The following is a 23,156-nucleotide window of genomic DNA, read 5'->3' as shown; positions in this document are numbered from 1 at the left end:
CCCCCTCCCCCACCCCCAGACCATGACAGGCCTGACCTTGTCATTTGGGAGTTGTAATTGTTGGGATTCATAGTTCACCCACAATGAAATAGCATTCTGAACCCCATTATAGATTTGGACCAAACTTCCCACACAGAACACCCATGACAAAGAGAAAATACTGTTTTCTGATGGTCTTTGGTGACCCCTCTGACACCCCCTTAAGACCCCCACAGGGATCCCAACCCTCAGGTTGAGAAACACTGATCTAGGGCCTTTCCACACAGCCCTATAACCCAGAATATCTGGGCATATAATCAACCATATCTGCTCTGAACTGGGTTATCTGAGTCCATAGTGCCATATATTCCAGTTCAAAGAAGAAAATGTGGGATTGTATTCAGCTGTGTGGAAAGGGCCCTTATTGTACATATGTGACACGGTTTTTGAGAGCCAAACCAGGCTTTTGACAGGAACGAGAGGAGGAGGAGGCGGCGGCTCTAGCTGGGCCTGGCGCCTCAGGAACAAGACGCGCCTCCTTCCTTCCTTCCCTCCTCCCTCTCTCCGGCCTGAGGCAAAGTTGCTGCGTCGTCGTCGTCGTCGTGGTCCACGCCTCCTCGGGATTCAGGGAGGGCCGCCAAGGCTTCTCCTCCTCCTCGTCTTCTCTTTGGCGAAGACGTCTCGCGCGAGGAGAGGGAACCGGGCGAGCTGAGGGTGAGGAACGGGAGATTCCTCCCTCGAGACACCGGGTAGTGGTGTGCGCGCGCTCTTGCTTGCTTGTGTATGTGTGTGTCTGTTTCTGTGAGGGAGAATTATCACCTGCCTCCTCCTCCTAGCACCACCACCTTCTCCTTTTTCTCTCTCCCCAAGAGCCCAGTCTCCTTGATTTTGGGAAGCCTTGGGAATATTTGTGTGAGGAGGAGAGAGAGAAGGGGTAGAAAATAGGATCTGCCCCTTTCTAGCCCCACCATCTTCCCCTCAAGAAGCCAGGCTCCTTTGCATGGAAGCCTTAGATAGTGTATAGATGTGATCTGTATTTACCTGTGTGAGAGGGAGAAGAGAGCCCTGGAAACAGGGAATGTATGTATGAGGGAGGATATAGCCTGCTTCCTTTAAGCACCACCTTATTTTCTGCCCAAATGGGCTCCAAGATATTCTGGGATATTCGAATATTCAGATATTCAAAGCAAATATTGTGGGAAGGGGGGAGAAGGGGGGTATAAATATAGGGGCCCTTCCACACAGCCCTATATCCCGGAATATCTTGGCAGAAAATCCCACAATATCTGCTTTGAACTGTGTTATCTGAGTCCACACTCCGATAATGTGGGATTTTCTGCCTTGATATTCTGTTATATAGGGCTGTGTGGAAGGGAGAGCATTTGTATGTATGTCCGTGCGTGAGAGAGATTCAGGATTGGGAGAAAATGTGATCTTTATTTGCCTGTGTGTGAGGGAGAAGAGAAACATGTCTTTTTTAAAACATCACTGCCTTCTTCTCTATTGCCTCATCTCCAAGATGCCAGACTGTTTGACTTAGGGAGCCCCAGATACATAGGGAATGTGTGCATGAGAGATAATATGACCTGCCTCCTCATTCTCTATCTACTTTTCCCCAAGATGCCAGGCTCATTGGCTTTGAGAGCCTTGGATACATACATAGGGAATGTGTCTATGGAGGCAAATATAAATATGCCTTTTTTAAACACCATATCCTTCGCCTACTTTTCTCACCAACATGCCAGCCTTCTTGTCATGGGGAGCCCTGGGTATAAGGGGTATTTGTCTGTGTGAGGGAGAATATAACCTGCCTTCTTCTAGCACCACTTCCTCCTTCTCTATCTCCTCTTCCAAAACATACCAGATCCCTTAGTTTGGGGAGCCCTGGATACTGAGAGAATGTATGTATGAGAGGGGATGTAACCTGCCTCCTTCTAGCACCACCACCTCCTCCTCTTATCTCCTCTTCCCAAAGATGTCAGATGCCAGACATGCAGCCGGGGGGAGGGGGCTTTGGGGGCTTCAGCCCCCCCCCCCAAATTCTCATGGTGGTCTGCGAAAAGGCCTTACTGGTACATTATTTAGACTGTTATGTTTATTCATATCATGATCTGATCACCATGCTCAATATATCTCATATTCATGGGGGTATTGGGGTAACAATACAAAAGGTTTGCTAGGGTAGACCCTCTTTCACTCAGACTCAGCCCCCCCCCCCCAATTCAAAATCCTGGCTACGGGCCTGTCAGATGCTTTGACTTGAGGAGCCCTGGATCTAAGGGGTATTTGTGGATAGAAGATAGGCACTGTGTGGAAGGGCCCTCTAGCTCATCTCCACAACATGTCGGGCTCCTTGGCTTGGGAAGCCCTGGATACATGGGGAATATATGTTTGAGAGCAAATATAACCTGCCTCCTTCTAGCACAGTGGTTCTCAGCCTGTGGGTCCCCAGATGTTTTGGCCTTCAACTCCCAGAAATCCTAACAGCTGGTAAACTGGCTGGGATTTCTGGGAGTTGTAGGCCAAAACACCTGCGAACCCACATGTTGAGAACCACTGTTCTAGCATCACATCCTCCTTCTCTATCTCCTCTTCCCAAACATGCCAGACCCCTTAGTTTGGGAAGCCCTGGATAAGTAGAGAATGTATGTATGACTGGGGATGTAACCTGCTTCCTGGCACCACTTCCTCCTCCTCTATCTCCTCTTCCCAATGATGCCAGACCTCATAGTTTGGGAAACCCTGGATATGTAGAGAATGTATGTATGAGGGTTCCACACAGCCCTATATCCCAGAATATCAAAGCAGAAAATCCTACAATATCTGTTTTGAACTGGGTTATCTGAGTCCACACTGCCATATATTCCAGTTTAAAGCAGATAATGTGGAATTTTATTCAGCTGTGTGGAAGGGGGCTGAGAGAGGACCTTCTAGCACCACCTCCTCCTTCTCTATCTCCTCTTCCCAAATATGCCAGACTCTTTGACTTGGGGAGCCCTGGCTATAAGGGATATTTGTGGAGAGGAGATAGGGGCTGTGTGGAAGGGCCCTCTATCTCATTTCTCCAAGATGCCAGGCTCCTTGGCTTTGGAATCCCTGGATACATAGGAAATATATGTATGAGAGCGAATATAACCTGTCTTCTCTTAACACCACCTCAATCTCCTTTTCTCCCCAAGATCCCAGTTCTCCTTGGCTTAGGGAGTCATTGATATAGTATTTGTGTGTATGAGTGTGTGTGAGAGAGATTCAGGGTTGGAAGAAAATGTGATCTGTATTTGCTTGTGTATGAGAGAGAATAGAAACATGCCTCCTTTTAAACACCACTGCCTTCCTCTCTATCGCCTTTTCCCCAAGATGCTGCGCTGTTTGACTTAGGGAGCCCCGGATACATAGGGAATGTATGCATGAGAGATAATATGACCTGCCTCCTTCTAGCACCACCTCCTTCTTCTCTATCCCCTCTCCCCAAGATGCCAGACTCCTTGGCTTGGGAAGCCCTGGATACATAGGGAATGTATGTATGAAACTATAACCTGCCTCCTTTTAACGTCACCCCCTTCTCCTTTTCTGCCAAAGAGGTCTCAAAAGCTTTGGATATGGGGAGTATTTGTGTGTATGTGTGTGAGAGAGATTCAGAATTGGGAGAAAATATGATCTGTATTTGCCTGCGTGTGAGGGAAAGGAGAAACATATCTTCTTTTAGCATCTCCTTCTTCAATATCTCCTCTTCCCCAACATGTCAGGCCCCTTTGCTTGGGGAGCCTTGGATACATAGGGAATGTGTGTATGAGAGATAATATAAATATGCCTTCTTTTCACTCGACATCTTTCACCTCCCTCCCCCCCCCCCCAAGATGCCAGCCTTCTTGCCACGGGGAGCCCTGTGTATAAGGGGTATTTGTCTGTGTGGGGGAGAATATAACTTGCCTCCATCTAGCACCTCCTCCTCCTTCTCTGCCTCCTCTTCCCAAACATGCCAGACTCTTTGACTTGGGAAGTCCTGGATATAAGGGGTATTTGTGTATAAGACAAATACATTGCCCTCCTTCTTCTCTATCTTTTCTTCCCAAAGATACCAGGCCCCTTAGCATAGGAAGTCCTGGATAGATAGGCAATGTGTGCGTGAGGAGGGTGGTCCTAGCACCACCCTCCCCCCCCCCTAAGGTGCCAGTCTCTTTGGCTTAGGGAGCCCTGGATACATGGGGTATGTGTATTTCAGAAGAAATATAACCTGCTTTCTTAAAGTACCACCTCTTCCTCATCCTCTTCCCCTCAAGGTGACAGCCTCCTTGGCTTGAGTAGTCGTGGACATATGGAATATTTATGTGTCTGCAGTGTAACGTGCCTCCTAGCATTACCACCTTCCTCTCTATCCCCCTTGGCTTGGGGCACTAAATATATGGGGTATGTCTGTGTTGAGAGAAAATATAACCTGCCTTCTTCTAGGGCAGTGATTCCCAATCTTCCTAATGCTGCGACCCCATAATACAGTTCCTCATGGTGTGATGACCCCCAACCATAAAATTATTTTCATTGCTACTTCATAACTGTAATTCTGCTACTGTTTGAATTGTAATGTAAATATTAGATATGGAGGATGTATTTTCATTCACTGGATCAAATTTGGCACAAATATATGATATGCCCAAATTTGAGTACTGTTAGGGTTGGGGGGGATTGATTTTGTCATTTGGGAGTGGTAGTTGCTGGGATGTATAGTTCACTTACAATCAAAGAGCATTCTGAACTCCACCAACAATGGAATTGGCACACAGAACTCCCGTGACCAACAGAAAATACTGGAAGGGTTTGGTGGGCATTGACCTTGAGTTTTAGAGTTGTAGTTCACCTACATCCAGAGAGCACTGTGGACTCAAACAATGATGGATCTGGAGCAAACATGGCACAAAATCTCAATATGCCCAAATGTGAACAAAGGTGGAGTTTGGGGAAAATAGACATGACATTTGGGAGTTGCAGTTGCTGGGGTTTATAGTTCACCTACAATCAAAGAGCATTCTGAACCCCACCAATGACCAAATTGGGCCAAACTTCCTACACAAAACCCCCATGACCAACAGAAAATACTGTGTTTTCTGATGGTCTTTGGCAACCCCCCTGACACCCCCTCACGACCCCCCCAGGGGTCCCAACCCCCAGGTTGAGAAAAACTGTTCTAGGGTCTTCTTTGTCTTCTCCTTCCTCTTCCCCTAGATCAGGGGTCCTCAAACTAAGGCCCGGGAGCCGAATGCGGCCCTCCAAGGTCATTTATCCGGCCCTTGCTTAGGGTCAACCTAAGTTTGTAATGACTTGAAAGCACAGAACAACAACAACAATCCTATCTCATCAGCCAAATGCAGGCCCACACTTCCCATTGAAATACTAATAAATTTATATTTGTTAAAATTGTTCTTCAATTTAATTATTGTATTGTTTTTAAAAGGTTTTTGCACTACAAATAAGATATGTGCAGTGTGCATAGGAATTCATTCATGGTTTTTTTCAAATTATAATCCGGCCCTCCAACAGTTTGAGGGGCTGTGATCTGGCCCTCTGTTTAAAAAGTTTGTGGACCCCTGCCCTAGATGCTATTCTTTTTGGCTTGAGAAGTCCTGGATGGATGAGATATTTGTGTTTGCGAGAAGAAGAATATAATCCTCTTCTTCTCCCTAAGATGCCATCCTCCCTGGCTTGAGGAGCACTGTATATATGGGGTATGTATACGCAAGAAAGAATGTAAGCTGCCTCCTTCGAGTACCTCCTCCTCCTCTCCCCAAAAGGCCAGCCACCTTGACTTGGGAGCCCTGAATATATGGAATATGTTTATGTCAGAGAATATAATTTGTTTCTGTCTGGCATCACTTTCTTCTCATCCTCCTCTTTCTCTCCCCAAGATGCCATCCTCCTTGACTTGAAAAAGATGGGTAATGTGTGTGTCAGGAAGCTGAGTGGCTTCTTCATGTTTGGATGATGATGGAGACATGATAGCACATACCTTTCCTATCTAGGTGACAGCCGCTTGGATAAAGGTTGGGTGCAGGTGCATGAACCCGGAGCTGTCAATAATTTAGAAGAAAGCCAAACAGTATCTGATTTCTTTGCCTGTTGGTTCCTTGCCTTTTGCTGTTATGGGGGAAGGGTGTATTGGGGGAGTTGTAGGGGAGTCATTGTGGTCTCTTTTCTAAGTATTCCTTGCCTAAGAAAGCCATGTGAAATTAATGGCAACGCCATAATTTGACAGGCGCATATGCATACATATGTCTACATACTCACTTCTTTAGGCTTTATTTCAAAGGATATAGTACCAAAACCACATCTGAATATTTCCTGCCTCAGGAAACCCTATGAAATACATGGTGACAAGTGTCTGGAAGGCACATACTTTCACACAAACATATTTCTCTATAGCTGATTGTTGAAACAGAGTACTTTTGTTTTTGTGCATTCATGCATAGACAGTAGAGTGCCTTTTGTACTCATCATTTGCAGAGTCAGTATTTATCTTTCCAGAATGTTATTGTGCTATATATTATTAGACAAAAAGCTGATATTGTTTCAATTCTACAGACAATGAAATGTGCATTGCATCGGTGGGGGTTGACTGGGGGAAGAGAAAGAAAATGCCGAAATACATCCAAGAGGGAAGGTTTTTGTATCAGGTGCTGCTTGAATAACAAATGTACCTTCCAGAGGCCTCAGTTTGATTACAAGATGACGAGTGTGACTTGCAGTTGAGATATGACCAATAATAAAATGCTTTGTCCGTAACAAAGCTTCAGACTTTGCCTAAAAGGGCTACTGCAAGTAGCTGTTGTTCTTAGATTATTATGGATGCATTTGTACGTCATTTCTGAATGCATTCGTGCGGTACAAATTGATTTTTTGAAAATAGAAACAGGTGTCTTTACCTCTGTGAAGGGTTTTGTTCAATCTGAAAAAGGAGCTACAATTTGCTCTTAATTTTCACATAGCTGGTTTATGTAGCTAGTTTAGTTAGTTTTCATTTAAATAGTTATGTAACTAAATATTTGTGCTGTAAGAGTTTAACAGTGTTTATGGTAAAGAGAGGCTACAAAACGGACCCTAAGGGAAAATATATGAATGTTCTCACTCGTTTCTCTGCATTAGCATGTCAAGTCATGAATCAGTGTTCCACTTTTCCACTGGTGCAGGTCATAAGGTAAATGTAGATAGGATTGTACTGGAAGAATAAAAGGACATTGTGTGAAAGTAGCATGCTTAGGGTTTTGTATTATCATCTCCATTGCATTTTGTCTATTTACTATAACATTTTAATCATTAAAATGGTTATAAATTACATTACATTCCACAAGTATGTTCATGTTTGTATTTATTTTGGTTCTTTTCATTTTAAGCTCCTTGCTTATAGCCTTGTGTGTTACACACATTTGATTGTGACTGTGAAAGCATAGGCCCCAATATATTCATCATTAAGATACTACAAGATCTCATTGTTTTTCCTACAGAAGACTAGCATGGTTAGCCTTTTGGGAAATATGTTAGCTCTTGATAGTTATTATCTGTTTTGTGTAGTGTGTTGGCCTAGATTAAGTGTTAGAGCAGGGGTGCCCAAACTAAGGCCCGCATATTGGATGCAGCCCTCCAGGGTCATTTATCTGACTCCAACCCTAAACTTTAGACTTAGGATCACTCTAAGTCTGAAATTATATTATTAATTATTATTATTTATTTATAACTTTTATATCCCGATCTTCTCTACCTCCGTAGAGGGACTCAGACCAGCTGACAGCAAGAATTCAATGCTAAACAGTAAAAATCTAAAACAACATATAACAACAGTAAATTAACAATACATATAAAATAAATACACAAAATCCATTCGCCAAGATAAAAAACATGTTCAACTCAGTCCGTATATTCAGTCCATGTGTTGTGGTCAATACTTTGGCCGATTATCGGTCTCACCCATCATTCTGCAAAGGCCTCGTACTTGAAGGCACACAACAACAATCCTAATTAACTATCTCATCAGCCAAAATTCTTCATTTTAAGCATTGTATATTTCTTTCATCTTTTTTGCACTACAAATAAGTTATGTGCAGTGTGCATGGGAATTCGTTCATGTTTTTTTCAAACTATGGTCTAGCCCCTCAGCAGCCTGGGAAACCATGAACTGGCCCTCTGCTTAAAATGTTTGAGGACTCCTGTTTCAGAGAGTCAATTTCTGTAGAACTGAGAAATTGGAAAATATGCTGTGATGCTTCTACTGATGAAACTGCTATTTCATAATATGAACTTGTAAATTGCCCATGACATTATATCTGGATTTCTAAAACATTATCAGTGAGGGCGACTCATAAGATGCATTTCATACATGCTTATCTCATCATATCTTTCTGATCCACTGCATTGCTGTTGGGGTGACAGACAGTTGGGTGTTCTTTCTCTTTCTTAAAGTATAACACAGCCAGTGTTGACAGTTTGGGCAGTTCAACCCTTTCATTATCCTGTATTGAGTTATGTGACAGGCTAGATCCTGACAGGGTGGGAATGTCTGTCAGATAACTCAAGTGCGTTTCAGACATAAATAGCCCCCCATTCTATAAATGTTTAAAAATATAATAACAAAGAAAGGAAGAAAGATTACTCAGCAAATACAGTAATGTTGTTTCTCTATAGATGGGGTAATCTTTCTATATAGATTTACATGTTAGTTCTTTAGATGATTATTTTTGATCCATGCAAATGCTAAATGTATACATATGATGGCTTTATATATTTTAACATATAATATTCAGCCTAGAGAAGGAGATGTTTGCATGATTATTTTGGTATACTTATATTTAATTAGGTGTTTCTCAGGTACCAGATTTATGAGTGCCAGTGTAGTTCATCCTTCAGACATTGCTTTGAATGAGATACCCTTTTTAACACACACTCAGATATGCATCCTTTCCACTAGTAAAACTTTTCCACCACATCTACTGAACCAAGGCAAAAAGTATGACTCACATCTGTTACAGTTTTAACGTATTGTCTGCTTGTGTCGATGGTGAGATCCTCATTTTTCATGTGTGAAAAATAATAGTTTCTTTCTCTTGTCTTTTCTTGTGTTTTACTGCAGTGGCAGCAATTGGATTAAATGAAAATAAGGATTTACCTTCTGCACAGCACAATAATGGAACAAAAGCGATAATTTTCCTGCTAGTATAGCAGTTGAAGCCCACACAGGTACTTGTCCATTCTCTCTCAGGCCTATCATAGTAAACTGGCTACAGTTTTTAAGGTGACGTTGCTGTGGCGCCTTCCACACAGCTGAATAAAATCCTGCATTTTCTACTTTGAACTGGATATGGCAGTGCAGACTCAGATAACCAGTTCAAAGCACACATTGTGAGACAGGCCTGTAGCTGAAGGGGGGGGGGGCTTGAGCGGCTTCAGCCTCACCCCCCCACCCCCAAATTCTCAGGGTGGTCCACAAGAAGGCCTTAGTGGTACATTATTTAAACTGTTACGTTTATTCATATCATGATCTGATCACCATGCTCAGTATATCCCATATGCATGGGGGTATTGGGATAATGATACAAAAGGTTTGCTAGGGTAGATCCTGAGCCCCCCTCCCCGAATCAAACTCACCCCCCCCCCCCCCCCAAATCAAAATCCTGGCTATGGGCCTGTTGTGAGATTTTCTGCCTTGATATTCTGGGTTATATGGCTGTGTGATAGGGCCCTGGGCTGCTTTATTAGTTATATATGTACATGTGTACAAATTTACAAGATTATGTGTGTATAATCACATAACTATGAAGGTAATAAGGATTCACTTCCTACTGAAAGTTTTACTTGATTTCAGCACAGTTCTGTAAAGATCTATTTAGAGTCAAGTCCCTTTGTGTTATTTGAGTGTATTCTCAAATAAGTGGACACATGGTTGTGGCCTGAATTTCTAGATTTTCAGATTGAGGGCTGTACTAGCTGATGCATTTTAATGCATACATGACTTTCTAGTGGTATTTAACTTACTTATAAAAGACAGAGGGAAGGATTTGAAGTGGAATCACAGCAAATAAGAAAATGAATTTAACTATTCCTCACTGTAATGTGGACTGAGTTAAAGATACCCCATTTGAATTGTGTTAGCCTCAAATGGGAAGTTTGTTACACAAACCAGTTTCAGCATTAATTTTATGAGTTGTGATTTTCACCAGTTCTTCTGACCAATGAAAGAACTATCACAGAATGTGTCACAGGACCAGTATTGATAAGGCTTTCAAATACATTGTTTTAATATAAAATTAAGACATTATTAGATGCCTACTTACATGTCTCCTCTTGAGTTACTTGGTGAGGGCCAGAGAGTTTAGATTGCACATTTATTTGTTGAGAGTTAAAAAAATATCCTAGTTTGTTATTTTAGTCATGAATAACAATAGTAAAGGTATCCTTTCATTCATTATTCATGCTTCAATAGGTGTCTCAAATGGACATTTAAGGCAAATCAAATCTATAAATAGTGGACAGCCCTGATTTAATTGTATGTTAGAGCCATTTTGATTTCAGTATTTTCTAGTTTTCTACTTTCTTTCTCTCTCTTTCCTATATTTGACTTGATTTCTCAAGTTACGTGTGAAAAATGTCTCCAGAAACTTCAAGACAAAAAGGTGTGTGGCGACAAACCAGAGCTCTTTTATATAAGAATTGCCTAGTAAAATGGAGGACTAAAAAGAGCAGTGTTCAGGTAAGTTAACTGGCTGTATTCCAACCTTTGTATTTGGAATGTAAAAAGCAGTTTAATTTGGAAAAAAACAGCATTTTAAAAAAATGGATGCTGGGAGAACATTAATGTATTTATACAAAATGTTATTTGGTGGTCTGTTAGACCTTTTCGAATTATAATATGCTTGCACTCTTTTATCAAAAACTGAATTTATAAGTGTGATTAATTATTTACCTCCATTCTACATGATGTGTATTCCTCTAAATAGAATAGTTGAAAATGTAGAGACTATATAGAACAGTTAGAATTAGCTTGGCATGAAACAGCTTGATCTTGATCATTGCTCCAGTTGTGGCATCATTTCCTTATTGTCACATTCCAAAAGAGTGAGATGCTCCTTTGCTTGTACTGCTAATGTTCTTCATTTTATTATTGGTAGTACTAACTTTAGGATTCATTTAGAGTAGAATCCTGAACTTGTCATTTGCAAAGTGTTGGACCATAGAATTTGCCAGAAATCCCACATTTATAGCATCAGACAGGTAAATGAGAGACCGCTGGTGGCTTCCATATCAGTGATGATGGTGATTCCAAGTTTTAGTCTGAATTTTAGGGGGGCTATCCAAGATACTGAATATTTTTTTAGGTTTATATTTATCATCTTGAATAATTTCTTTAAAATTCAAACTGCAATCCAGTACAGATTCATTGTCCCATTGACTTGGAAGCTGCCACTGAGATTCATGCCACTGGTGTGGTTCCTCCACTAGTAAAAATAAGCTTTCAGGATAGCTGAAATGTGGAGGGGAGATGCACACCTGACATCATACCCTTTTGCCTTCAGTCTTTGGCCATTGATGGGAGCATAGCCAAGAACTGAAGGAGAAAAGTTGTGGTACAATGTTGGACGTTGACTGAAATAATATACAGGGTGAGGCAGCATAACTTCCTTTTTTAAAATGTGCGCCATTCAGTTGGTTGAAGATGTAGTGGAGCATTAGTGGTCTCATTCGAGAGGCGGGAGTATAAAGTTTTGTCCTGACACAGTTCAGTCGCCATCATGCGTTGGAACAGTGAGGAGCGTGCTTTTGCCGTTGAGGCCTACTTTTCGAGCGGATTTGGAGTGGCCGGCCCGCTCTCCAGATTTGGCCCCTTGTGATGTTTTTCTATGGGGTTTTTTGAAATCCCGTGTTTATGTGAACCGTCCAAGGACCCTACAAGATTTGTTGTTGTTGATGCTAAGGAGGTGTGAACTGGAGGGTAACAGTGTTGCTGCTGGCTGTGCCATTACGGTTGATGTAATGTAGAAGTATTCCACTGTGCTTTTGGTATAGTGATACTACTACTTTGGGAGCTGTTTCCATTGTGGATCTATGAGCTATCTCTGTGTAGATGGAAAATCACAATTATTGTTGACACATGTATTGTCCAAGGCTTTCATGGCTGGAATCACTGGGTTGTTGTAGGTTTTTTCAGGCTATATGGCCATGTTCAAGAGGCATTATCTCATGACGTTTCGCTTGCATCTATGGCAAGCATCCTCAGAGGTAGTGAGGTATATCTTCAGGTTATATAGGCATCAGTCATACATCTTTTATCCAATTTCATTCAATCCACACATATTTATCACACATTTAGATTTTCCACTTGGGGTGAGCTCTCGATGCCTAAACCAAAGATTAATAGAAAAATGAGTCAGGATTGGGAGAAGGTTGCCCTTTGACCTGTGCTTGATGCCCTTACCTGATAGGTCAGACTTGCATCAGTAAAACTTTCAGTTCTTTTTAAAATGCATTATTTGTACAGACTGTAAGTATGTCAAAACTGCATAATATATTTGTATATGTTAATGTATGATAATATGGTATCGAATCTGAGTGATATAAAATGATGAGTACAGTTAAAATGCCAGACTATTTATTTATTTATTTTTCAATTTTAAATCATGCCCTTCTCAACCCCAAAGGGGACTCAGGAATTGCATATATATATATATATATATATATGGAATAGCATATAAACATATTTCTGTGTGAAGGCAGTATCATCTTATATAGGGTTAAGGCAGAAGGTTGTTTGGTTTCTCTTCAGACTTTACTTTGGATAATGGAAAACTGCCCCTTTCCCATCATAGAAGCAAAAGTGGAGGCTTATCTAATGCCAATATTGGTTTCTTAGCATAAGCAGTTAAATTACAGTGCATGATGTAAAATCTCATTTATATTTACATTTTAAAATTAGCAACAAAGTTGCCATCTGGAGTTTGTGGTGGTTATTCTTCTTGCACAAATACATCCTTAGATAGATCTTTCTTTCTTTCTTTTTCTTTTTTTGCTATTAACTGTGTAACTTATGCATTTATTTTACACAGGAAGTCTTGCTTCCACTTTTCTTCTTGTTTTGGCTAATATTAATGAGCATGATGTATCCAAATAAGAAATATGATGAGGTTCCTGATTCTGATGCTTATTCTGTGGACCATTCCAGTATATCTGAGTTTATTGTTGGTTATACACCAGCGAGCGAAATGACGAGAAAAATCATGCACAAGATGTCTGCAGAATATTTTACAGAAGGTATTGTGAATTTTATGCTGTTCTGTCTTTCTAGAAGTGTGTTCTTTTTACTAGAAGTGTGTTCCTTTTACTGACACTCATTTGAAATATAGATATTGGAATCAATGATCTAATATGTTCCCTATAAGGAAAATATTTTCCTTTTCAAAGACTTTTTATTCCTATTTTGTTGTAGGCCAGGAGTCTTCATTGACATTCCACTGCCACTGCCTTAATCACAAGCATCTGGTCACATAAGGACATTTGATTCCTCCTGAATTCATTGTCTTTCTAACAGATGCCATCAAAGGCTTGATAAGGAATTTAGAAAAGAGAGGAGGATATTTAGGTTTGTAAAGGAGAGAATACAGTACAAAGAAAGGGGTGCCTTTTTCATTTGTGCAACACATAGACACTTATTCTTGTCCAAGTAGGGAAACTTCAGTTGTCTTAATAGAACTTAACTCCTATTTTGCCTATAACTGGTGACTGGTTAAAAGCTCATTTCCACAGCCCATCCTGGCTTTGATATGAGAAAAAGGGTTAGAGGTCAAAGCATAGATCTTTCCATTGAGCAGTATTTTTTTTATAACAAGCCAGGCATCTTCATTGACATTGCCACTGCCTTAATCACAGGAATAAGCAAGATGGGATTTATACTTTCCAAGAATAAGAAAATAAGCTCAGGATTTGTTTGACTCACTTACCATTGCAACTGGGTAAAGATTACTCCCGCTAATTGACTTACTGAGTGGTAAGCAGAGTGCATGGAGAGCAGAGAGCTGTAATCAATAGGATTAGGCTCCAAAAAAGGGTAAAATAACAAATAAAGCTTCCTAGTGTTGAAATATATTATAACTATGTTAATTCATAGGACTTGATATCCTTTATTATTTTAACATTGCTGTGCAGAAATAATTTTATAACCTCCCATCCATTTAGCAAAACAGGCATATATATCTACCTAGGACAAAAGCATAAACAGGGCTAATCTATGAGGAGGTATCTAAAATATAGGATTGTACTTTTCTTGATACAAATCTTCAGAAAATAGAGTAATTAAGCAAAATTCTTTTTTTCTAGGAATAATTACAGAAGAATTTCTAAGTGAGCAAGAAATGCAAGAAGCTAGTGTCCGTAGCCCTCGAAACTTTGTGGGTGTAATTTTCATGGATTCTACGTCCTACCAGCTCAGGTTTCCTCCTGAAAAGGTTCCTGTATCTGCAATTCATGTGGAATCGAGAGGTAATCTCTATGTCTGTACTAAAAGAAAATTGTGGCATATACCCCTATCCAGCAATTATCTAATTCAGGATGCCAGCCAGTTTGTAAAAGAACATTGCAAAATGCAACTTTTCCTTTCCTACAGTGCTATGCTGAAAAACCTTGAAGTAGCATTTTACTGCTACATATACACTGTGAGTGGTGGGAGTGTTTCGTAACTAAGAGGATATGCTCCTTCCCACACATCTCCAGAAAGAGTAGGCATTTTTCGTTTTCTTCCCCACTTTCTAAGGCAGTTATCTTCAACATTCTGTGACTCAGGTCCATTCAACCACTGACAATGTATTGATACAGCCATTCATCAGATCAAGACCACACTTGATTATACAACCTCATTGTGTTGATACTACTGTGCGACGATATGTGTCTCTAAGCATCACTGTATATTGGACATTTTTTTATTGCTATGTGTAATTACATGTTTCTAGCCTGTGCTTCTCTACTTCCTATTCTTGACTCACAGTATAAGAATTTATTTCAGGTAATGGTCAAATTTCAATACGCATCAAGTGAACTAAATAAGACAATAACTAGAGTGTATTGATGCCCAATAATAACAGATGTGGAATAGAAAACAATACTTTTGAACCTAACACCCTCCCCACTTGAAACCAACGAAATGCATAATCAGTTAATTCATCTTTGATACTAACACTTCAGTGATAGGTCTGCACTTGTTTAGCTTTCATTCCAAATTGAAACACTTGATCACTCACAAGTACTGATCAGGTGGCAAACCTGTATTATTTTCTTCCTTGAAAATGCTGTGGTTGGGAACTTGCTGTATGCAACAATTGTACGTACATTTTTTGAACCTATCTCCCTCTATGAATTGTCGTGGAGGTTAGAATAGTTGGGGGTGGTCCTGCTCTTGGTCCCACCCCCCTTGCAAGCATGACTGAACTAGCCTTCTCCTTAAGTTTGAGGCAGGGGCGGCTCAACCCATTACGTGAAGTAAGCATTTGCAGTATAGTTGATTTTGCCCAGGGGCGCTCTTGACGTGCTCTTGGGGGAAAATAGACCTTGACATACGCTAGTTGTAGTTACTGGGATGTATAGTTCACCTAAAATCAAAGAGCATTCTGAACTCCACCAATGATGGAATTGAACCAAATATGGCACACAGAACTCCCATGACGAACAGAAAATATTTTATCAGTGATTGGTTTTGGGGGGGGGGGTGCCAAAATACTGTTTGCTTACCATTGAAACTTACCTAGGGCCGCCTCTGGTTTGAGGCCCTCTAGTTTGGTAGTGCAGTTCACTAAGTACCTAAAATGTTAAATACTTAAATTTGTTTGACAAAGCAAACTGTAGTATAGCATAGGTTGCTAATTTGTGTTGACAAGCTTTTTTGATTTTGTGCATTTCTATTAAAATTGCCTGAATTATAACCTTCCTCACCTCCTCCCCTTCCGTCCCATCCTCCATACTGTCTGGACACTACATTCTTGACCTCTTGCACAAAATTGTAGGGCAAATGATCTACGCCAGCATAGCCAGTAGCCTGGTTAGCTGAATTTGTAGTACAAAGATCTAATGTAAACTCAGGCTTAATGCTTGTGAAGAATTATCAAGCAAAATTAAGTTTAGGTTGTCCTTTTATTACTTGATTTTCTTCAGCTAGTTGTCCAAGGCCTTCCAAGATATGTGAAGCTGAAAAATACTGGCACTATGGATTCACAGCTCTACAGATGTGCATTGATGCAGCAATAATACAGGTATATGTAAACAATCAGAAAGGAAACTGAAATATGTTGGAATTATAATAGACGGACTGTATACATGCCACCAAAGGCTTGATAAGGAATTTAGAAAAGAGAGGGGGATGTTTAGGTTTGGAATGGAGATGATACAATACAAAGAAAGAGGTGTCGTTTTCATTATGTTTTTTCCAATAGTAATTGCAACAATAGTTGCCTTTGTGACTGATATGTAATAATTATCAATACTAATATTTATCTGAATATAATTAACAAATGGATTTTTTAACTTGGTGGTGCAATGGGTTAAACCCTTGTGCTGAAAGGACTTCTGACCGATAGGTCAGTGGTTTGAATCCGCGGAGACAGGGTTGAGCTCCCTGTGTCAGCTCCAGCTCCCCATTCAGGGTCATGAGAGAAGCCTCCCACAGGATGTCAAACATCCAGGCATCCCCTGAGTAACGTCCTTGCAGACAGCCAATTCTCTCACACCAGAAGCGATTTGCAGTTTCTCCTGGCACACAAAAAAACCCTAATTGATGAAGCTACTTTATATAGTGAAAATAATTTGTTCTAACATGCCTCTTGGAATCTTTAATGAAAGCAGGACATTACAATTTGGAATCTGGCCATGTTTTATATGACTCCATCTCTTCTCCTTGAAGAACACTCAACTGCCAACAACAAAATTAAATCAATTTAAATTTAAAAAAAACAAGCAAGCATTTGGAAGAATGTTTTCTTAAACATTTGTTTAGATTAGTAATGTAATCTAGGTAAGGAGTATATGTCATTGTGATCTTGGAAATAATTTCTGCATGATAGCAAGAAAAGTACAAAATCACATTTAAACTATTTTCCTCTTTTTAGTTGAAAACTAATCACTCAGTTTTGGAAGACCTGGAACAAACAAAAGCTATCATGATGGGAGAATCTGCCATTATGGAAATAGATAATTCTCCTCGGGCTATCATTTTAATTTATCTTGTAATTGCCTTTTCACCCTTTGGCTGTTATTTGGCAATTCATATTGTGGCAGAGAAAGAAAAGAAGTTGAAAGAATTTTTAATGATTATGGGGCTTCATGACACTGCCTTTTGGTAAGTATGTGCACTGCTTCTTTGATGTTACATAAACAAAGCATATATTGTCTCATAACACTATCTGTTTACTTCACTAATTGCTGTGTTAGTTATGGGGGAAGAAAGCACATCATGTTGTAACAGCCTTATTGTTAAAGCAATGCAAGATGTTATTTTGAGAGACATCTGCTAGTCTTACCTCTTTTAAAAAAATGGGTTCTCATGCAGCAGTAAATGGGCCTAGCTTCTGCACTTCTTTTGAAAAGGTTATCATGCACCCTGCAGTGCTTGTTCACTAATCATATTTACTGTATGTATATGTGTTGGTTACAGTAAGCTTTTTAATGTGTGTAAAGTTTTGCATAGCAGTGGAGGTTAAATATTTAAGTATCCGCTTGCATGTGTTTTACATTATGCTACAACACTTTACTTAGGGTGCTTTCTTCATACAATTGTATATATTTTCTTTCATGCCCATAGACCTTTTCGTTGCCATCTAATTTTCTTGGTGTCTTTGATATGTTTTGTCCGGGTGTGTTGAGCTTGTTAGGATCCCTTTTGAGGGTGTTTTCAGTTCTCCCAAAGATGATGACATAAGAACTAGTGGTATTTTTTCTATGTCAAACATGAGAACATGCTTGAAAATGAGATCCTGAAATTTTTCATGTTCTGTGGAGAGTGAGGCCTTTACAGTCTGGTCTGATTGTTGATGAGGTAGCACTTTTTCTTTTTAAAATATGTTGATTAATTTCTGATGGAATTTCCCTCAGTGGCCACTCACTGGGGAGAGTTAGTCCCCCACCTGATATCACACACAGGGGGTTGGTCAGTGTTGGTGGTTTGAATTACACATGGCAACCCCGTGTTCTCATCACAGAATGACCCAGAAGTCATATTATAACTGCAGCATTCTTGAGATAAAAATGGCAGCTGTTTTCTTTTTTAAAACTGAATTTCTGTCATCACTGGTTATTGTAAAGCTTGGATGGGCAAAAGAAGATTTATGGTCTGTGGTTGAGACCCCACCTACAGCAGCTTCAAGTAAGAGGTAAAAAAGCAAGACCAAATTGCCAGGGCGAGCATTTTTCTCGCTGTTGAGGATGGGCAATTAATTTACTTAAGGGACACTATATCTCTGAAACTCTCTGAAACTTTTTCTTTTATACTTTATAATCTTAAGTAGAGGTTGAATTAACAATTTGGGGAAAGAGAAGGATCCCACAATTTTTTAACTCTCTGTTATGCATTGGACTGTAAATGTGCACATGCAAATCTGCATATATTAAGATATTTTCATGTGTGCATATACAATCCAACACATAGCAGAGTGATTAAAAAAAAACTTCTGCCAGTTGTACCCCGTCTGCCCATTATCTCGATCCGTTTCAAAAGAAGACTGTGAGGACAGTAGGGGGCTAAATCCCGGGGACAGTTCTATGTGTGGACCCGTTGTCAGTCCCAAGATTTTTAAACACACTTTTAAAATGCAGATTTTGGCTCTGTCTGGAAGCACCCTAAGATGCTGGAGGTCTCTAAGTTTTGAAAATTGGGGTGCGCTTTAAATACCATGGCGTTTTAGGCTCAAGTAAATACAGTATTTCAATCTCTTCTTACATACGTTCACATTACTACATATTGGGCATGATTTTAAAGGAAGAATTGCGCCCTCCATACTCAAGCAGTATTTTCAGAAGATTGTTATTTTCTTGGTACATTATGAATCCATTTCTAGTTGATACAATAGACCAGCAAGGACCTTTACTGCAAAATAGTTAGGAAGATCCCCCACCCCCTCCCTTGATCCACTGGCTGTTGGTGATTGTGAGTATTCATGCTCCCTTGTGACAATAAACCTGAAATATACCATGTTTTTCACTTTCTCCAGAGTCTTGAATCCTATGGCAAAATTGATATAATTACTGCGATTGCTATTTCTGCAGGGTTTTGGTTAATCATATGCATAACATTTTTAAGGAATTTATTTTAGGATTTGTGCTGTACTTCTGTATTCCATTCACTTGCAAATTCATACAAGGGCTCATTCATACAGCACTGAATGACATTTAATACAATTGGCTTTATCTTACTCCTTTTCATGGTCTGTTAGGTGCAGTGAATGTATAGCGCATTCAGAATCTTCCAGAGTTTTATGGGAGAAACTGATACTTCTTCCTACAACCCTATGCGTGTTTACTTGTAAATAAGTCCCATTTTGTTCCATGGAACATAGGTCATAGGGTTAGTGGGCATAGCGAGTGAACCCGTCATAGGGTTAGTGGGCATAGCGAGTGAACCCGTAATCTTTGACTTTCTAATATGGGAGAGATTCTTTCCTTTTTCTATTGATTTATCTCAGGCACGGGCAAACTTCAGCCTTCCAGGTGTTTTGGACTTCAACTCCCACAATTTCTAACAGCCTACTAGCTGTTAGGAATTGTGGGAGTTGAAGTCCAAAACACCTGGGTGACTGAAGTTTGCCCATACATGGTTTATCTGGCTGTACTACAGTTATTTTATTTTGCCATCCCCCCTCCCCCTGTTTGTGTTACTTTTCTGGTTTTGTTTTCTTGCATGTCTGAGGCACTGTGGGTTTTCTTTTTTTAAGTACTATTCCTTTGATAGTATGTTTCTCACATTGATTAATCAGGATTGTCTGTGTCTCCTAGTCTCCCAGTAGATAGCTGGAGTAATTCCCAGACTATCATCTTTCTTCCTCTTTTCCACCCACAAAAGAGAGAGAGAGAGAGAGAGATTCATTCAATATGTCTGGAAGATAAATTTGGTTTGTTTGTATTTTAATTGGGATCTATCCAGTTGAAATTTCCTGTACGATAAATAAATGGAACACTTTTATCACTTATTAATTCAGTTCTCATACAAAATGTGCATATTTTAACAGGTGCATAAAACTGTTCATACTAGTTAAAACAACATAGAATATATATATATATATATATATATATATATATATATATATGAATGAGAGACATAAAATGAATATTGGGAAAGACACAGTCAGAAGTATACATTTGTTTGAAGTCTGATGCGTAAACTGGATAGGGTAAATTTACAACTGGAAAACAAGCAAATTGATGGTAGCTGAAATTTACAGATTTGTCCGTCTGGCTGATATTTTCATTGCATTGATCCACAAGAGGAAATGCTGGGACATAAATGCCACTGTAATGATCCAGAGTCACACATCAGAGACTGCCAAAAGTCTACAGCAGGGGTCCTCAAACTTTTTAAACAGAGGGCCAGGTCACAATCCCTCAAATTGTTGGATGGCCGGATTATAATTTGAAAAAAAAAACATGAATGAATTCCTATGCATACTGTACATATCTTATTTGCAATGCAAAAACATTTTAAAACAATACATTTTAAAACAATTTGAATAACAGTGTTAACAAATATAAACGTATTAGTATTTCAATGGGAAGTGTGGGCCTGCTTTTGGTTGCTGAGATAGGATTGTTGTTGTTGTGTGCTTTTAAGTCATTTCAGACTTAGGTTGACCCTGAGCGAGGGCTGGGTAAATGACCTTGAAGGGCCGTATCCGGCCCCCGGGCCTTAGTTTGAGGACCCCCGGTCTACAGCAATGAACAAATAGCCAAGACTCTTATGTAGCTTTAAAATCTAAGCTTTTTAATCACATAATGTTATGTTAACTAGAGTTGACTTTGTCTGATGCGTGATGTCATCCATTCACAAACCTAACAAAGATCCCTCTTCTGCTGGCAGAACTTTCTTCTACTAGCCACTCAAAGGGACCAACTAATACTTGATCTCCTTGAGTGGCTACTGGTCTACTGGTAGAAAAGTCCACAAAGCTGCAGTGATGGGGTAGATTTGAGAAAAAGGGGTAGATTTGAGAAGGATTATGTTAGATTTAGATATCTTCTGTTACCTTTCCCAGGGACATAGCACATCTTAGACCAAGGTTCAGCAAAGCAATTCACAGCCGAGACACTGGATTCACACAGCTTCAGCTGTTTTAACATTGACTTAACTGATCCATTTAACATTGACTTAACTGATCCATGGCCATCTTGGCCAGTTAGGTTTGTGTTCTTAATCTTCTTGTGTGCAGGATCCAGTTGTGAGACTATACTGTTTCCAAAATAGCCTGCAAATAATCTGTCTTTAGCTGCAGAGATAACTTTGAATCTTCATGGTGTTTTCCCTTTTTCTAGGCTTTCTTGGGTCCTACTGTACACCAGTCTGATATTTGTCATGTCCCTTCTCATGTCGGTCATTGCAACATACTCTTGGCTCTTTCCCAAAAGTAGCAGCTTTGTGATCTTTCTTCTTTTTTTCCTATATGGAACATCCTCCGTAAGTGTGTGCGTGTTTGTGTATCATTGTCAGTATACTGTTGGTACTCAGAGTATTGTGTTTTAGACATTTGGACTTAAACATTGGCATATCTAATTTCTGATCCTTTTCTGTTTGCACTTGAGTAGTAGTGGATACCACACAAAAATGTCACTACATTTTAGCAGATATTTATTTATGATTTTAACATCGAATATAATGAAATAACTGTTAGCAGCATTATATTTTCTATTAGTTCCAGCTTTAACCACAATGCTGATTGTGTCCTTCCTTTTCTATATTTAAAAGTTCTAATTTTTTTTCTCCAGCAGTAACAAGGCTGTAGTTCATCTCAGCAAAATTACACTGATTAGTGGACTGAGAGGCTCATAAGAGTTTTTAAAAAATCTCAGTCTTTTGACTTCAGGCAGTTAATGCTTCATGATGATTTCAGGCAGTCCATTATGTGAGCGATTGAGCAGCTGCTTGCAGTCTTTTGGGTACTAAGTAACCCAGTTACTGTAATGCCATGAGGATATTTTAGACAAATCCATGGCACTTAAGATCTGTATTCCTGTGCAATCTAGTTCTCTGATCTGAATTCTTTTGTCCACCATTTCTTGTCCATTAATTATGATTCTCGGTTCTCCAAACGAATGATATCGTTCCAGAGCATCTTCTCTAGGCATGTGTATTTCTGTAACATTTCATACACTTGAAATTATGTGACTCAGATTGTGTCGCAGTAATTTACATTATTTGTTTTCTGACCTAGAGTCTTTATGCAAATGTTACATTTGCAAAGACAAACAGTTTTTCATTATTGCCACATCTAATATACTCCTTATTGTCTTTTTCTGGTCTCATGGCCAAAATGAGACAGTGTATCAGATCAAAGCATTCCCAGAAAGGTTTTTGGTTTCCTACATCAGAATTTTTTTTATTGTGATAACAAAAATGTTCTGTGTAAAGATTGATTTCAGCATTATGAATCATTGCTGTGCATTGAAATGATTGTTCTCTTCATTTTTAGGTTTTGTTTGCATTTATGTTGACTCCTCTTTTTAAAAGATCAAAACATGTTGGTACGGTGGAATTTTTGTCAACCTTGGCTTTTGGTTTCGTGGGCCTGACAATTGTCCTAATGGAGGATTTCCCAAAGTCATTTGTGTGGTTCCTAAGCCCTCTGTGTCAATGCACGTTTTTAGTTGGTGTTGCACAGGTCAGTAAAGAGTCTTACTTACTTACTGTTATTGCGTACAGGATTCTAAGAACAATAATTCCACTGTAGCTCAAACCAGGCCTGTAGCTGGGGGGGGGGGGGGGGGTGTTCAACACCCCCCCCCCTGAAAAATTTCAGGTAAAAAAAAAAACCTGGTTTACTCATGAATTTTAATTGTTAACCAAATCCCCATGCTAAGTCTATGAGACGCAAAAAATTGAGAGTCCCTCCAGAACTGCAAGCACTATCTCAAGCAAATATTGACAATTTATTCACACTGTCATTACTTGCAGCAATAGCAGATGTAGC

General features: G+C 39.7%; 1 protein-coding gene across 3 annotated transcripts in view; it reads left to right on the top strand.

Annotated features, from left to right (window-relative positions):
• The first annotated feature begins 534 nt into the window (after positions 1–534).
• The window catches only part of ABCA5 (ATP binding cassette subfamily A member 5), a 61,817-nt gene continuing 39,195 nt past the window's right edge, over positions 535–23,156 (top strand). Inside the window, exons 1-9 of one of the 3 annotated variants that reach the window (XM_060763033.2) lie at positions 535–693; positions 9,089–9,195; positions 10,588–10,705; positions 13,056–13,260; positions 14,323–14,484; positions 16,147–16,244; positions 17,097–17,326; positions 21,505–21,646; positions 22,659–22,847. In XM_060763033.2, coding sequence (XP_060619016.2) covers positions 10,601–10,705; positions 13,056–13,260; positions 14,323–14,484; positions 16,147–16,244; positions 17,097–17,326; positions 21,505–21,646; positions 22,659–22,847 — 1,131 coding nt within the window. In that variant the 5' untranslated portion in view covers positions 535–693; positions 9,089–9,195; positions 10,588–10,600. Of the gene's footprint in view, positions 735–3,448; positions 3,497–9,088; positions 9,196–10,587; positions 10,706–13,055; positions 13,261–14,322; positions 14,485–16,146; positions 16,245–17,096; positions 17,327–21,504; positions 21,647–22,658; positions 22,848–23,156 lie in introns of those variants that run through there. The other 2 variants (XM_060763034.2, XM_067464229.1) reach the window with 2 other exon arrangements.

This window comes from Anolis sagrei, chromosome 2 (genome assembly GCF_037176765.1).
Source record: "Anolis sagrei isolate rAnoSag1 chromosome 2, rAnoSag1.mat, whole genome shotgun sequence".
Lineage (NCBI taxonomy): Eukaryota > Metazoa > Chordata > Lepidosauria > Squamata > Dactyloidae > Anolis > Anolis sagrei.
This window is presented reverse-complemented; position numbering and strand designations above follow the sequence as displayed.